Genomic DNA, 16,145 nt, shown 5'->3' on the forward strand with positions numbered 1-16,145 from the left:
AAGAGAACAGACTGTGAGGGGCTTGGAGCCAAATCCTGTCTTTGAAAAGGTTAGTCTCTGTAAAAGCAACAAGCTTGCCACAGGAATAGAGTCATTTCAGGCTAGGAGCCACAGTCCTCAGGTATATTTCCTGATGGCCGTAGAGAGCACATTGAGAGTAAAAGTAAGTGAGACTCTTAGTTTCTTACGGAAGAGGGGGTTGGGGAGGGAAGATAGTTGCGTATTGGCTTTTCTTCATTGTTCCACAGACCGGCAAGCAGCCAGGGACCATGACTGTCTTGTTTGCCTTTATATGCCCAGTGCCTGGCACAGCTCCTGGTGGTTATCAAGTATTTGTTGACAAAAGGAACAAATGAATAAATAAATGAAGTTAATAATGAGTCTCCTTTAAGTTTTGTCGGTATTCATCCTATTCATCCTAGAACGGAAGCTCCTGGAAACAAGGGATTGAGTCTCTGACTACTGTTTGCACTTGGCTCCTGGGAGCAACAAATAACTTTCACACCAACTTGAAAAATTATACCAGCTTTGACAAAAGAAAGCTTCTTGATGTCAGTGGTGTTTCCCACAGATGAAGAAGTTCAAGTTTGACTTCCCTCTCCCGCCTCCCTAAGTCCTGTCCAAGCCACATGCAGGAAAGGACCATCTGTACACAGGGTTGGATTGCGTCCCTTACTCCCTCGTGTGCTAGTTATTAAGCAGTTTTCCCTCAGCCCAAACCCCCCAGCCAGCCAGGGCTCCCTCCTCTTGGGTCTGGAACTGACACCAGGCTCAGAGACCCCAGCAGCAGCCTCATTGCACCCCTTCCTCACAGGTCCGAGTCTCAGCTCCTCTGACCTCTCTTCTGTATTTCCAAATTTTAATAATTCCATTTTCTTCTCTTGGTCCTCTCTGCTCTAGGGCTGGTCATTATGTCCTGCCATAGCCACTTCCATGACACCTTGGACTTCTCTTTCACTCTTTCAGCTACCAGCTTTGTAATTAGAGAACACCTTTTTATATTAAATTCTCTCTGACTGAGACATTCAACTGTAAGTGTTCAAATGTTGTACCAGTTGGCCCACTTTTTTCTGTCACATCCCTTCCAGCACCCAGGAAAACCCTGTCTTGCCTACATAATCCCTCCAGAATCAAGGCTTGAAACAAACCTTTTCTTCTCCACAGCAGATCTTCCTCCCCGTCCACCTTCCAAACTCTCCTTTCCTTGCCTGGCTCCTGTCTTTCTAAGCTCAGCCCTGCCCACTTCTCGCCTCCTCTCTCTTTCCTCTTTCAGTTCCTATAGTTATTTTATAGTCATATGGCATTTGCACGACTGCAAGTCTGCAGTAAAGTGCACATTTCCTTAGTTACATATTTACTTGTTACCTCTTTCCAGAAACAATTTAGAAGTAGGTTGGCATTTACATGTACACCCTTGGGTGCTTTGATTTCTTGGGGTTCTTGCCTGTACTTTCCTGGTGTTTGGCCTATGCTACTTTTATTGCTTTTGGTCTCAAAACATACCTCGAGTTTTCCCAGCCTGACTGGAAGTGAGTCCAAGGTGGAATCTGCATCTTGTTCTATTAGTCCCTGGTCCCGCCCAGCCCTATGTCTGCTCACTGAAAGGGCTCAGTGAATGTCTGTGATGGTTGATAAGGTGTTCTATCTCATTGGATCTAAGACACTATCAATTGTAAGATGTACTGTGATTTTTTTGCGTGCTATAGAAGTAACAAGTGTGTCCTGTTAAACTGTCACTTGATTGTGAGCTGCATTCCAATTTCAGAAATATGAAAACGTGAAAAACCAATGTGCCTTGTAGAATCGATAAAGTACAGTATCACGCTGGGAAGCTCTTGGAGAGCATTATTTTCCATTGAGCCTGTTCTTCAGGGCTTAGGTTCTTCTCACTACACAGGAAGGATGCTCAAGGTTGTGTGGACTGGACTGGCAAGTTTAAAAACCAGGATAGGGGAATGGGTGGGCAATGGATTCATAGGCAAGACAGGAAAAAGAAGACTTGAATGTGGCCATGGTGGCTGCGGGTGGAAAGCGCTCATCTCAGGATAGAGAAGTATGTCTTCCTGTGAAGGACACTTGTCAGAGAGGCTCACAGAGCAGCCAGGCAGTTAAGGGCTGCTTCAGTGCTAAGCGGCAACCAGCCCATCGACTGCTCACCCTCCTCGCCCCCACCCCACCTCACTCTCTCCTCCCATTTATTTGCTCTGCACCTCACTTTGAGACCACAGACTGTTACCTTTTGCCTTTTCCGGAGGGTCCAGTTCTTCCAGAGCAAAAGCTGGATTTGTCTCGCGAAGCCCATGATGGCGACCACAGAAGACCCATAAATCACTCGGAGCCCTTCCTCTATGGCTGAGGTTCACGGGCAGCAATGGACATAAATGCCCCAGAGCACCTCCTGCTCAGTCTGCTTTGTCCTTCTCTGGGTGATTAAAGGTTCATTTTCCCCTTCAAAGCATAATCCCTTTTAATTACACATAAGCCCTTCGTTGAGGAAAGCAGGCGTACACGTTGCTGGCTCCTTTTTAGGCAGTGAAAGAGAAACCTAAAGACAAGTGACTGGGCACTAAGCAAATTGAGGAGGCATTTAATAGGAACCCAAGATCCTTAGCCTCCTGCCTCCATCAAAGAGGTTCCTGGGGTTCCTGAAAGGGAAGCCTTTGGGAATCTGTGACCTTGGAAATTTGGGTCAAAATCTCTTTGCATAATCACAGGCTGGGCTTTGCTCTCCTCAGTAGCCTGCCTTGAGCCAGTGTCCAGGTTTGACTGTACCTGTAAGCCCTATCAACCCACTTGCCAGGTCTGAGGTGATTGCTCCCTTTTTTTTAGCCGTTTAATTTGGTCTGTAGTGACCTTAGACCAGCTATTTAGGGGAATCACTAAGCTTAGTGGATGGTAAATGTTTTTATTTATTTATTTTAATTATTATTTTTTAATCTCTTGTGCTAAAATTCATCTACAAGTCATGGCTGTCTGGAGCTGTGCTGGAAAAGTCACTGAAACCCTCCAGGCCCAGCGGGACAGAGCCCACGATTGACCAGCCATGTCTGATGCTGGCCGGGCTTGAGGAGAGGGAGTGGGTGTTGCTAGATGGATGCATCCTCTGGAGATGGATCTATGATCCGAGGGACACCCCAAGCAAAAGACTCCCTGTTATTTCACCACTGGGAACTTTTAGTCTCTACCTCCTCAAATCAGAAGTTGCATCCCTTTGAAAAACTATAGACCCTTGAGACCTACGTAGTGTGGAGGGAGAGCCACAGAGTAGGAATAGATGCTGACTTCACAGGGTTTGTGATCTGGTTGTAAACATGGAGCATGAACTTGGATAAATTAAGGTGTATGTGAGGGAAGCCGTGAGGGAATATGGTCTATCCAAGAGAAGGAGAATGATTTCTACTTAGGATACCAAAAAGGCTTCTTGCAGGTGGTGGCATTAAAAATAAGCTTTGATGAATTACAAAATTATACTGTATGGCTTACAAATTGCTTTTGCATATGTTATCTCATTTTACTTTCACTATAATTTTGTGAGGTAGATATTCACTCTATTTTATATATGAGGATGGGTCACACACGACAATGCTGGGTTCCAGTCATATAAACCCTATACAAAGAGAAGGAGGCAGGAATAGCTTATCTTGCCCAGAGAAAGCACAAGTGAAGTGTGGCTGGAATGAAGGATGTGGATGGAGGAGTGCTGAGAGAAGAGGCTAGAAGGAGAAATAGAGACCAGACTCAAGAACAGATGATTACTATTGCCTCGACTGAGATTTCCAGAGCATCTGCAAAGAGATCTCTGAGTGGCCCACAGGTGCAGAGCACCCTCAAACAGAGGCAAACTCTGCGTAGAATCATTCAGATCTTGTTGCATGCTAGAGTGCAAGAGACTATGGCATATTTTGATCCTAATGGCTGCCAAGAGTATTAAGTTTGCATTGGTAACAGTGTGGGTGCGTAGGGAAGCAGAGAGCCTGGGCAGAGGCAGACATAGGAGAGGAATTGGAATGATAGAAGGAGGGAAATACAGTGGCTTATTGGAAGTGGATGATGAAGAAAAGGAAGAAGATAAAGAATGATTGGAGTTTAGGACGTGGTTGCCTGGGTAGTGAGATGGAGGTGCCAGAGAAGGGAGTAGGAGAAAGCAGGAGAGAGGACAGGCTTACATTTGATATATTGGCTTTGAGGTCCCTATTATGACATCTGAGTGGAGATATTCAGTAGGCAGTTCTGGGATGGAGACACAGATTTGGGATGATCAGCATATAGATAAAGGAAGTGATTAAGCAGAATCCCCCAGAGATGATAAACTTCAGAGATGAGAGTTTGTGGGGTCACTGTGGGAGAGCTACAGCTGATAAAGGAATATGCCTCATTCCAAATTCCCAAAGGGAAAAAAGTTGTAGTCAGCAGATATCAGCTATATAAATTGTGTTCTGTTATAGTTTTTAAATAATCCATTTTTCATTGAGTTACAAAAGAAAAACTTAAAATAGGAGCACTTCGCTATAATTTAATCGATGACACTCCAATAGCATTATTCCCATTGAACTGATGTTCCTGCCTGAACAAATGTTTGTTGATGTTGACATTTTTTTACTGTCATAAAATATACATAACATAAAATTTACCACTTTAACCACTTTTAAGTGTGTAGTTCAGTAGTGTTCAGTATATTCCCACTGTTGTCCAACCATCACCACTATTCATCCCCAGAAATTTTTCATCTTGCAAAACTGAAACTGTACACCCATTAAACAATAGCTCTCCATTCACTACTGTCCCCTCTGCTCCTGGCAAATACCATTCTATTTTCTGTCTGTACAAAATTTAACTACACTATCTACCCACATAAATCAAATATATTTGTCCTTTTGTGTCTGGCTTATTTAATTTAGCATAATCTTGTCTATGGCCATGCTACCCTCAACAAGCCCGATCCCGTCTAATCTCGGAAGCTAAGCAGGGTCAGGCCTGGTTAGTACTGGGATGGGAGACCATGTAGGAAAACCAGGTGCTGTAGGCGTAAAAAATAAAAAAAATAAGGGATTGTAAGCTGACAAGGTCCTTGCAATCTGTGAGGTCAACCAAGGGTTGCCTTGCCTAAAAAAAAAAAAAATTAGCATAATCTTCAAGTTTCATCCATGTCATAGCATGTGTCAGATTTTTTTCCTTTTTAAATCCAAATAACATTTTATTGTATGTAAATACCACGTTTTATTGACCCATTCATTGATCTATAGTCATTTGGGTTGTTTCCACCTTTTCGCTGTTGTCAATAATGCAGCTATAAAAATGGGTACATGAATATCTGTTCAAATCTCTGCTTTCAATTTTTGGGGTTATGTATCCAAAAGTGGAATGCTGGATCAAATGGTAATTCTATATTTAATTTTTTTAGGAACTACCGTACTGTTTTTTATAACCAGCTATACCATTTTACATTTCCATCTACAGTGTATGAAGTTTCTAATTTCTCCACATCCTCACCAATATTCGTTATTTTCTATTTTTGTTTTGTTTTGTTTTACTTTACAATAGGCATCTTAATGGGTGTAAGATGGTATCTCATTGTGATTTGGATTTGCATTTCCCTAATGATTGGTGATGTTAAGGATAATTACTCTTTAAATATTATAGCTCTATTCAGGTGTGCATTTTTTCCTGCCTAGATAATTACAGTTGTTTAAAAAGTATGTCAGAATAAAAGCCTGTGTTCTCAGTTATCTCAAATATTTCTGAGAATATGCCTAGTTAGTCAAGAATGGTACTGATAACTGCATATTTCATTTTCACAGTTATCACCAGTAACTCTAATTGATTGGGGTAAATCTGGAATTGATGTAAATGTAGAGAGTGCAGTGTTTTCAGACTAGAACACTACACATGGATTGAGAATTGTGAAGTTAAGTGATGCACCATATCAACCTATATTTATCATCAGAAGTACAAAGAAGTCAAGACAAATGGCGAACTTTTTCAGATTTCGTCATTCTTATTTCTGAAGTTTGAAATGCAGTGTTATCAAGGAAGTGACTTTTTATTTCTTGTACCAGTTATTCTACTGACAAAAATTTAGTAATGAAAAAAAATTTATAATTAAAAAAAATTCTATTTGAAAAAAGCTCTGGAAAATGTATAAGTTAAATGAACTAGAAAAACTAATTTTGGAGTGGAGATAAACTTGATAATGAAACTAATACCAATAGATAGCCATCAGTTCACTTGAAACAAGCTGAGGAAAATAGAACATCCTCCAAACACATCACTGAACATTTATACTTCTTTGGAAACAGCGATTATAGGTGATGTAGGAAGCATTATAAATCTATATTATAAGCAGAAAGATAGGTTTGAGACATCATAACCGTAAGATAAAGAAAAATATTTTGATTTCTAAAGTTGGGTTTATTCCTACCAAATTCAAAACTGAATCATTGGGCAATTAAAACCTGAAACTCTTTCAATTATGAGTAACAAATTACTTCCTCAGCTCATTCAATAATATTTGATAAGGTAATGCTGCAATAAATAAATAATCATCAGTTTATAAAAATTATTCAGAAAAAAAACCGAGGCTAGGTGGAAGCTGCTGGCAGGTCATCTACCTGGCTCACAAAAATTTGTTCTCTGTGGGTGACCCCAAAGCCAAGGGAAGGTCTACAGTAGACTTGTGGATGCTGTAGGTCCCTGTACCCTGGCCATAGCTCATTGGTCATGTGTGGTTATGTGATCTCAGGTAGGCCATTCAGAGTCTAGTCACAGAATTTTTGACTGTGGACCTGAGAAAAGCATGAGTTGGTCTTTACAAAAGTTCAGAAGCTATGAGAAATTAGAGGTCATGCTCGGTCACAAGGTTCAGTTTGTACTCCGTGCAAAGCTGTCCAGGTGAAGAGTGGAATTTGGGCTGAAATCTCACTTGCTTTTGCTGACCAAGCCTTGGGCCCTGATATAATAGGGCTGCATCCAAGAAAAAGAAGTGGCTTTTTCTTTTCAGAAAGGTGCCTTCTGCTCACCAAACTATGCAACTGGGAGGCTGCCTCTACCCAAAGGGGTGCCTTTTCTAATTTGCACAAAAGTGCCATATGGGCTAGCTGAGGCCTTGAGGCTGTGTATCTTACCACAAGGAGGAGATATCTGATCTGCAGTAAGAGGGAGTGAAGGGAATGCGCAGAGAGGCCGAGGCAGACAGCATTCGTCTCAGCTGCAGCTGCGTCGCTGTTGCCAGCTGTCCTTGGGACACAGCTGCTCCCTTGATTTTCTTTCAGGCAATTTAGCTCTAAAACACCCCAATCCTTCCAGCAAAATCTCCTTTTGCCTAACTTAGCTCAAGTTTGGCTTCTATTAATTGCAACAGAAAGACTCCTGACTAATGTGAGTTGTATTAATCAAGAAGAGGATATATCCTGGACCAACTGACATAAGGCAAAAAAAGAAAAAAATATATTTGCAGCCTATTGGAATGTGCCTGAATAAAGTTCTCGGGTAGGTACATGACTGCAATATTAATATAAGCAGAAAACTCAGTAGAGTTGCGGCAAAGTTTAAAGGAGAAGAGCTATACTGTTGTGTCGTTTAAGAAAGTAAAGGAACTCCAAACTGTTCGATATGGTCAATTCCTATATCTATTAGGGAAAGGCTGACAATTTTTAAAAACATGCTAAGCAATATGAAGGTATAACAAGTCGGATGATGTGTGGGAGATTCAAAACACATCAGTTATTGTACATATAAGCTGGGACTGACGTACTTTCAAAATTTATCAGAACATTATAAAAATTATATCAATTAATTCTCAAAATACAGTGGTGGTCAATGAATCAAGTGGAATATTTATGTTTTCGATTTTGAACCAACTTTTTGTTTAAAATTTATTTACTATTCACTAAATGTTATAAGAATTCTTTCTAAAGAGTCTCAAAGTGAAACTGTAAACACATTTTTCCTTTGTTTTTAAAAGTAGAAGCAATACCACATAGTTTGTCATCAGAGAGAAATGATGAGTGTTTCAAAACCATTTGGCACAGAGTAGAAGGAATTTCCTTAGAAAATAATCCCTAATGATCCCATATTTAAAAATATCTTTGAAGGAGGAAAAATTAGAAATTAAAAGAATTTTCAGAGAGCATTTTTTCCTACCTCCTCAGGATAATATAAAATGAGTATCTATTACTATGGATTACTAACTACATCACTGTATTTAAATTTATATTTTTTTTCTGAGGATGATTATACCAAAATAAAAATAATTTCTGAATTAAGTAAAGCAATATCAAAATACATAAAAAAATTGACGAGTATAATCCTAGAACTTTGCTTTTACCTAAAATAGCTATAGCTTAATTTCATCTTTTAACTAATCTTGACTCTTACTTGAGACCTGATCTCATTGAGCCTTGTGGCTTAGAGCTATTATTGATTTGATTTGGCTGGGCACTGCAGAGAGAATGGCATGACTCCTTTGCTACTTTGCCTTGAAAGGAATATTAATACAGTGTGATAAAAGAGGTCCAGGCCCATCACTAATTATTGTGGAGTAGAAATTAATGACCAAACTAATAGAATTTAAGCATGCAGTGGTACTATGGAATCACTGGCCCGATACACTGAGAAATAAGTTATATTTTCCAAATCGAATCTCTCTTATGAGAATCTTGCACATTAGCTGGCACTAATTTAATCTTTCCTGTAAGAATTTCGAACTTCTGTTTGTTATTGTTCGGCTAATGTACAGACGTTGATTTTTAGCTTATGAAAATAGTACTATTTGAAAAACTATTCACCTGAAACATTACCACGAGCTTCATTCTTGCTTAGTAAGAGGAGACATTGTTCCCATGGCTAAGCAATTATTGCCGATCTGCTCCCCAAATATTCTAGAGCTGCTCTGAGGGACTATGTGGAGGAGGAGGTCTAGAATGGAAATCTAGGCAGTTCACCATTTAAAAAGCAAGCATACTAGCATTTTATCACACCACACCTAATAGCTAAACCTGGAAACTTGCCATATGCCCATTACAGAAGAATGGATAAATGAATTGTGGTGTATTCTTTTAATCAAAGTTCATCCAGTGATGAGTATAAACAAAGTCCACCTACAAAAATATGGATAATTCTCCGATCCAGAGTGCTGAGCAAAAGAAGCCTGACACAAAGCATCTGTAGCCCGCATTTACCTGAAGTTCAAGGGCAGGCAAAACTCGCCACTGATATTTAAAGTCAGGATGATAGCTACTGTTTGCAGGGTACAGGGTGGATGGAAGAGAGTTTCTAGGGGTGCTGGAAATAGTCTGTCTTTTGATTAGGGTGCCGGTTACTCGGGTATGTTCAGTTTGTGAAAATTATCAGCCTGTGAACATGTGATTTATAAGCTTCTCTGCATGTATGTGTATTTCAATAATAATCTTTCTTTTCTTTCTTTTTTTTTTTTTGAAAAAGCAAGTGAAGGAAAAGAATATCCAGTGAAAGAGCCAAAGTGGAATGAGCTAGAGATGATGGGAAAAAATCTGGAAAGAGGGGTGCCTTGAAGTGACATAAAGGGGATATTTTAAGAAGGAGGAATGGGTCTGCAGTATCAAATGGCTCAAGAAAGGCGAGTCGGATAAAGACTGAAAGTGGTCCATTGGACTTGATGACCTCTGAGAGGACAGTTTTAATGGGAGGCAGAAACCAGACAGAAGAGGGTTGAAGAGTGAGATGGGAAGAGTGCAGCTGGTCTTTCGAGTAGCTTGACAGTGCAGGGAGAGAGTGACAGAGACAGTAGCTATGGGGAACATCGGGTCAAGCAGGTCTTCATTTCCTTGAAGACAAGAGAGATTTGACCATGTTAAAATGTGGAAAAAAAAAAAAGATACTAGGTCATGAAGGATGATTGATGGGGTCCCGAAGAAGGGGAGGAGGTAGAATTAGCCTTGGGCAGGGAGAGGGGCACTTTGCATTCCAGGGACACCGTGAGGGGGTGGAGGGAGGGGGCCAGAAAGATGCAGGTGCAGATTCACTTAGGGAGCCAAAGCCAGGAGCTGAGGGCGTTCGCCCGGCTGCTCCTATGTTAAAGGTGGCACGGGAAAAGTAGCGAGATTAAGTGAGATGATGTGAAAATACCTGGCGAATTATAAATTAGTAACAAACATGCAAATCTATAGTATTGTCTCTCCTTTGCCCTCCTTTGACCCTGTTAAGCAAAGTACGCATTTAGTCTGCTGTCTTAAACGGAAGAGTAATTTATATTCAGTATGTAAATCTTAGGGGTGAAATTATTCCAGGAAAATCCCCCTCCCACCATACACACTACACACACACACACACACACACACACACACACACACACGCACACACTTACACAATTATATTCATCGAATTAGTTGGCAAATTATAGGTATTCTTGTTATTCAATTCATGTTGAGAGTTTAAACCAATAATGTTTTCTGGAGTTTTTTTTCTCAGTTACAGTTATTTGTGCTCCAGGAGAACTGGACCATTTCAAAGGTCTGTTGTCTCTGGGAAAACAAGGTCCTACTTTGTGGGTCTCATTGTCCACCTCAACCTACATGCACACTCCAGGCTCCTGTTGATTCCCCTTCTCTGTCTCCTGGACACCCAGCCCCAGTCATATCTCTGGAGTTGGTCCAACTTTTTTCTTGTTCTTCAGACTGCATGATACATCTACTGGCACCCCCACCTCCATCAAAGACAGATCAATTTGGGGAAATTATTCATATGGAAAATAAAGATCTGGAAATGTATCCATGTATCTTTGAAAACTCCTTGTGGACTTTGGGAGGTGAGGAAGGGGTAGTCCATACGCCTGAGCATGAAGAACTTGGCTCTAGCAGAATCAAAGTAAATCAAGCTGTTATCAAAAGAGAGGAGGCAGGTTGCTTTCCAAGCACATTTTTATACACTCACTTCAAAAGCTGTTTAGAGTTTTGCTGACTGAACATTCAGAAAACCCACCAGAACCCAGAGATTTTACATTTTCTGGGTATTAAGTGCAAAATACTTGGACAGATAACAGAGTTTCATGGGATACCGAAGAGTATTTCATAGCAGGCCATTAGTCTGGGCTTTTATCACATGAGCCTCAGCAGGAGTTTTGAGCTGCTGGCTGAGCATGGAGTCTGATAACACCTGAGTAACCCACTCCTGGGCCAGACCTGTCACTCTATGATCCCAGGGCATTGTCAGCTTGCCTTTAAGAGTTAGACATTCCCTAGGGCTCCGGCCAGAGTCAAACAAGTGAAAAACTTAAAAAACAAGGAAAAGAGACATTCCAGTGCCAAAAATAATTTTTGAGAATCAGAGATCTGGAGTAATTCAGAACAACTTCTCTGGGGTGATGTTTTTAATAAGATGAATAATAGCAGTGCTTTGAGTACCTGTGCAGAAGGTGTATGCCTCCTTACAATGCTGGAGAAGACTTGGCACCTGCCTTCAGGAGTTTGCTATCAGAAGGTTGGCAAGTAAAATTTCCCCAGCCCCTGGCTGTGTGTGTTCATCTGCATGATTTCCAATAACAGGTACAGAGCCCGCCTCCTGGTGCCACCTTGCAACCATTCACCTGCCAAGTGGCAAGACCACACAATGACCAAAAATGGTGTCAGTTCTCCAGTGACTGTTTGGCCTTCAGCGTGGGGAGAACAGGAAAGTGGAAACCACTTAGGCAGCATTCTGTGAGATGGGAGAAGCTGTGGGAAAATATTTTGCGTGGTTCTTGGCTGCTCAGCCTGACAAAGCTTGTGGTTTGTTGTCAGATTCCTTCAGCTAAATTTATCAAAGGGACAAAAAGCTCTCCTGGGTGAGGGAAATCTCTTTTTTCATACAGCTCCTTATCACTCCCTTCCTTAATGACTCTGCATCCTGACTCTCTGCCTCCTTTGGGGCAGGAGAAGTTGGAACCTGGAAAAGGTCTGTTTGCTTAGGTACGAATAGTGTGTCAGCCTTTGTCCCTGCCCTGGGCTCATCTCTATCTCAGCCCCAGTGGGAACGTTGTTCAGTCATTTTAGTAGAGCACAGATGGCCGTGGGAACATTGGAGTCCAAGCAATCCCTCTTCAGTCATCTGAAAACCCATGAATGGTATGCAAGCAGCTTCTGTCCCCAAAGTGTAATCAAATTCTGATTCTCTTTACTCCTTAATGAAATTAAATTATTTTTAAAATACTATTTCTTGATATCCATCAATAAAGATTTGAGAGTGAGTATTGTGGTATTATGGAAAAGCATGGTCTTTGAAACCAGACATAACTGGGTTCAGATCTCACATCTGCCCCTTAGCTGTGTCTTTTTTAAAAAAGAAACAAAAAAACCCCAGGATATTGCTATTAAAAAGATGAGAGAAAATGTCTGCATTAAATCAGGAGATCCTCAAGAAAATACATGAAGAGGTTTTTTGTTTTGTTTTGTTTTTAGTAAATGATGCTTCTTTATTTTTCTCTCAACAGCTATTTAAGTTTGTTAGATTATATTTGGAGAAAGACTGGACATGGTTCATTCAAATCCCTTAATACAGAAGACTGTGTTGCTTTTTAAAGAAGTCATATCAGGTCAATTTCGGTTTCTTGACAAGGTCTGGAGAAGCCATCTTAAGTGAAAGTCTGTCTTCAAAGACAAAACAAACCTTGCAGTAAAATGGTTATCACTGGCTTTCAACCTTTGGCAGCTAAATTGCAGCTAGAGAGTGACAAACACTCAGAGCCTAAACCGAGGAATGAATCCTAGCAGAGCTATTATAACTGTTTTCCTGAGAACTTACACTTTTTCTCTGAAAGATGCTGGATCAAGACTTTCAAGATATCAAAAATAAATTCTCATTTTTCAAACTAGAGACTCATGCCTTATGTGGAAGGTGTATTCATGGTTTGTATCTTCTGTGTAATGCAGAATAAAAAGCATATTTCTTAGAGACTGAATAAAACAATTCTTTGACTCAAGTTGCCTTTCTTGTGGGGTGAGTGCATTCACCCTGAATAGGGAAGGTGGGGTGCTGATGAGCTTCGGAGAGAATGTCAACAGAACATTTACTGTTATTATTACTACTGATGAAGACATGAAGAGATCACTAGAGATCAGTCAGAGATAGCCCTGACAAGCTCCTCTGAGATGTCTGTTTTCAAACAGATCAAGCTTTTGTTAGTGCTTCATAAGACAATTGCCTTCTATTTTTACCATGCATGCCAGATCCATGTGACACCTGCTTCGTTATAGTTAATTAATTTGAATTTGGCTCACTGTTTATACTTAGCTGAATCCTTAACAATAATTTGGAAAGTCGCAGGGTTTTTATGTTGTATTTTTTGAGGGTACTTTAGAGCTCAGAACCATTAAAATATATTGTTCATGTAACTCTTAAAATAATCTTGTGCCCCACCAGTAGATGCACCATAATTTGAAAGGCACTCCTTTAGATGATCAAATATATCATGAAAGGACTGTTAAAGGCAAAGGAGTAATGGCTCTTTTTCTTTTTCTATACTAATCAAACATTCTCCCAACCTCTTTCTGGTAAAACAAATTCTTAAATATCTAAAATTACTTTCATGTACACCATCTTACTTGATCCTCACAACTCCCTGTGAGGTGGGCTGGATAAAAATTATGACCACTTATAGAGGAAATTAAAGATCAGAGTTTAAATTACTTTTTCGAAGACACATAACTAGTCCTTATCAAGGCATGAATAAAAACTTATGCTTTTTATTCTTTGTCAGTCAGTTACATTACACTTCTCCTTAGTGAACTCATGGTTGACAGGGGCCAGATGTGTGTATGTGTGTTTAAGCTACTCTCATCATCAAGTACCGATTTCAGAGGTTTAAGAGGAACTTAAGTCAAGGTCCACTTGTCACAGAGACAAGACTTCCATTCCAATTCAATGGAAAATAGTGTGGCTTCCATTCTCTTCAAGATTTTAGTGGTTAAGGACACATGCTTTAGAGTCAGATACACTTGGGTTTGAAATTCTAGTGCACTGCTTATTAGCTGTATGACTCCAGGAATGTTTTAAAATTTTTAATTTTGATCAATTTCATCACCTGCAAAGTGAGAAAAATAATTTTTAATATCTGTTGCATAGGGTGGTTGTTGATCAACTGAAATGGTATGAAAAGTTTATTACTGCGGTCAGTCTAAAGGGAGCATTAAATGATGGCTATTATTACTTTGATAAGCAATGTCTACTGTTGATGCATTTGCTATGTAATATTTTGAAATCAATGATGATATGATTAAACTTTTTAAATGGTGGTTCAATTCATCATATAAAAATATACTTGTGATAATAAATTCAATCCATTCAAATGTTTACTATTTCCCCTCTAAATGCAAAAGCAGTACAGTTTCCTCTCTTGCTTCATTCCTGTGGCCCAATAACCATCACCATCCCTCCAAATATCTTCACCACTTCAAAGATACTTTACATTTTTATAGGGCTTAAAATGTACATTAACTCAGGTCTACTAACTCACCTTCACAACTGCCTTGTGATGCAGATATTATCCTCATTTCACAGATGAGGAAACACTCTCAAAAGGTTGGATGACCTTCCAAGGTCACATAAATAGAAACGTGTATAAATAGAAAAGTTGGGAAGGAATTACAGGCCTTCTCATTCTTTCCTATCACATGAGTCTCTGACAAAGCAGGAAATAAATACATGGTTGAATCTTCTTTTGACTTACCTCTCCTCTTCCTGGTACATAATGTCATGCAAAAAGTTACCCAGTGCATCGAAGAGCGGGAAGCATCCCCGTTTCGAATGACACTAGTGCAGGAAGCAGTTGTTAAGTTTACATCCTAGCCTGCCATTGGTCAGTCGTGGTTTTATCCCTTTTGCTACAATAGGAAAATCAGGCTGCTGGAATTGAGCATTTTCTAAAAAGGAAAACTGAGTCATTTGTTTTTTGCTGATTTTCATTCAAACCTCCTTCTGTGCTGATTGATGGCAAATAACTCGCAGACCTTTCGGTGACTCAGCCACATATTGGCAGCTTGTCTGGAGTTCCAATACAGTTTTAGGATACTGACTTCCTTTTTCCGTTCCATTTCAGAAATCATCACAATAGACTTTAATTACCACTGTGAACATCCAAAGGAAAGAAAAGATGGGTTGGCTTTACCCAATTATTCCCCTTCCATTCTAAAGATGAGACCTTTGACAGAGAGCCTGAAGGTAAATAAATATATCATCCAGCCATCTTTTTAGAGGGTCAAATAACCCCTTTCAAAGTGCTCTGGGTCTCAGACTTCACTCACACTTCTGAGAAAAAGTAAAGGAAAGCAAAAATGGAAAGCAAAGGAGGGAGGAGGAAACAGACTAGAAAAATTAAGAGTAAACAAGGAAAGTTGTCAACCTCAGGTCACTCTCAGGAAAACTTGGCCCCAAGTCGAGAAAACCCGTTGGTACTGAAGCAGCCGAAAGAGTTACTAGTGTTCCTTTTCGTCTCTCCTCTTCTCCCACAGACGCTTCACAGCCTGAAGCACCATTTTAACTAAACTTTTGCGACATTAAGTGGTTTATTAACAGCTCCCCCCTGCAGAGAAATGTTATTGTGTCAGATTACTTGCAGTATTCCCCCTTGATTAGATTAGGAGTTATATTTGAAGTTGTTTTAGTGGTCTGTATTCTGTTTTTATTCAGTTTAAAAGGATAGGTTTTGTAAAACACTCCCAACAGCTTTAGTAAAAAAGTTTAATTCATTGGGTTTGGAAACATTGACTCCGAGACTGAACTTCAACCAGCAATAAATGTCTCCAAGGGCATATAAGTTTCTCTAGTGTACAAATACATTTGTCAAAAATATATTTGTTAAAAAAAATAGCATGAGAAAACTTGCGCGATAACCTCAGTTGTCGAGCCCTTGCATAGGTTTCATTCAGCTACTGGACGTGAGAAAAACAAAGCACAATTTAGAGTATCTTTCTGTGCTTCTCATACCCACTGCAGCAGACTTAACCTGGAATAGCTGTTAAACATGCTGGAGGCTGAGGTACTCAATCAGGATCTCTGGGGGTGAGGACCCAATATTTGTATGTTTAACAAGCTTTCCAGGTGATTCTGATGCACCTAGCATTTGAGAAGCAACCCAGAGATTAGAAGGACAGGCCAGTGTTCCACTGGGGTGCCAGGGTTTGCCTTCAGGCTGGGTCATC

The 16,145-nt window shown here is 40.1% G+C and overlaps 1 protein-coding gene and 1 pseudogene across 1 annotated transcript in view; one reads left to right on the forward strand and one right to left on the reverse strand.

Annotated features, from left to right (window-relative positions):
• ABCA4 (ATP binding cassette subfamily A member 4) overlaps window positions 1-2,302 on the reverse strand; it is a 124,355-nt gene extending 122,053 nt beyond the window's left edge. The window contains exon 1 of the mRNA XM_025052022.1: window positions 2,237-2,302. Coding sequence (XP_024907790.1) covers window positions 2,237-2,302 — 66 coding nt within the window. The remainder of the gene's footprint in view (window positions 1-2,236) is intronic.
• A 2,605-nt stretch (window positions 2,303-4,907) lies between these two features.
• Window positions 4,908-5,026, forward strand: LOC112485798 (annotated as a pseudogene).
• The last annotated feature ends 11,119 nt before the right edge of the window (window positions 5,027-16,145 follow it).

The sequence above is a fragment of the Pteropus alecto genome, unplaced genomic scaffold, assembly GCF_000325575.1.
Source record: "Pteropus alecto unplaced genomic scaffold, ASM32557v1 scaffold25, whole genome shotgun sequence".
In the NCBI taxonomy this organism is placed as follows: domain Eukaryota; kingdom Metazoa; phylum Chordata; class Mammalia; order Chiroptera; family Pteropodidae; genus Pteropus; species Pteropus alecto.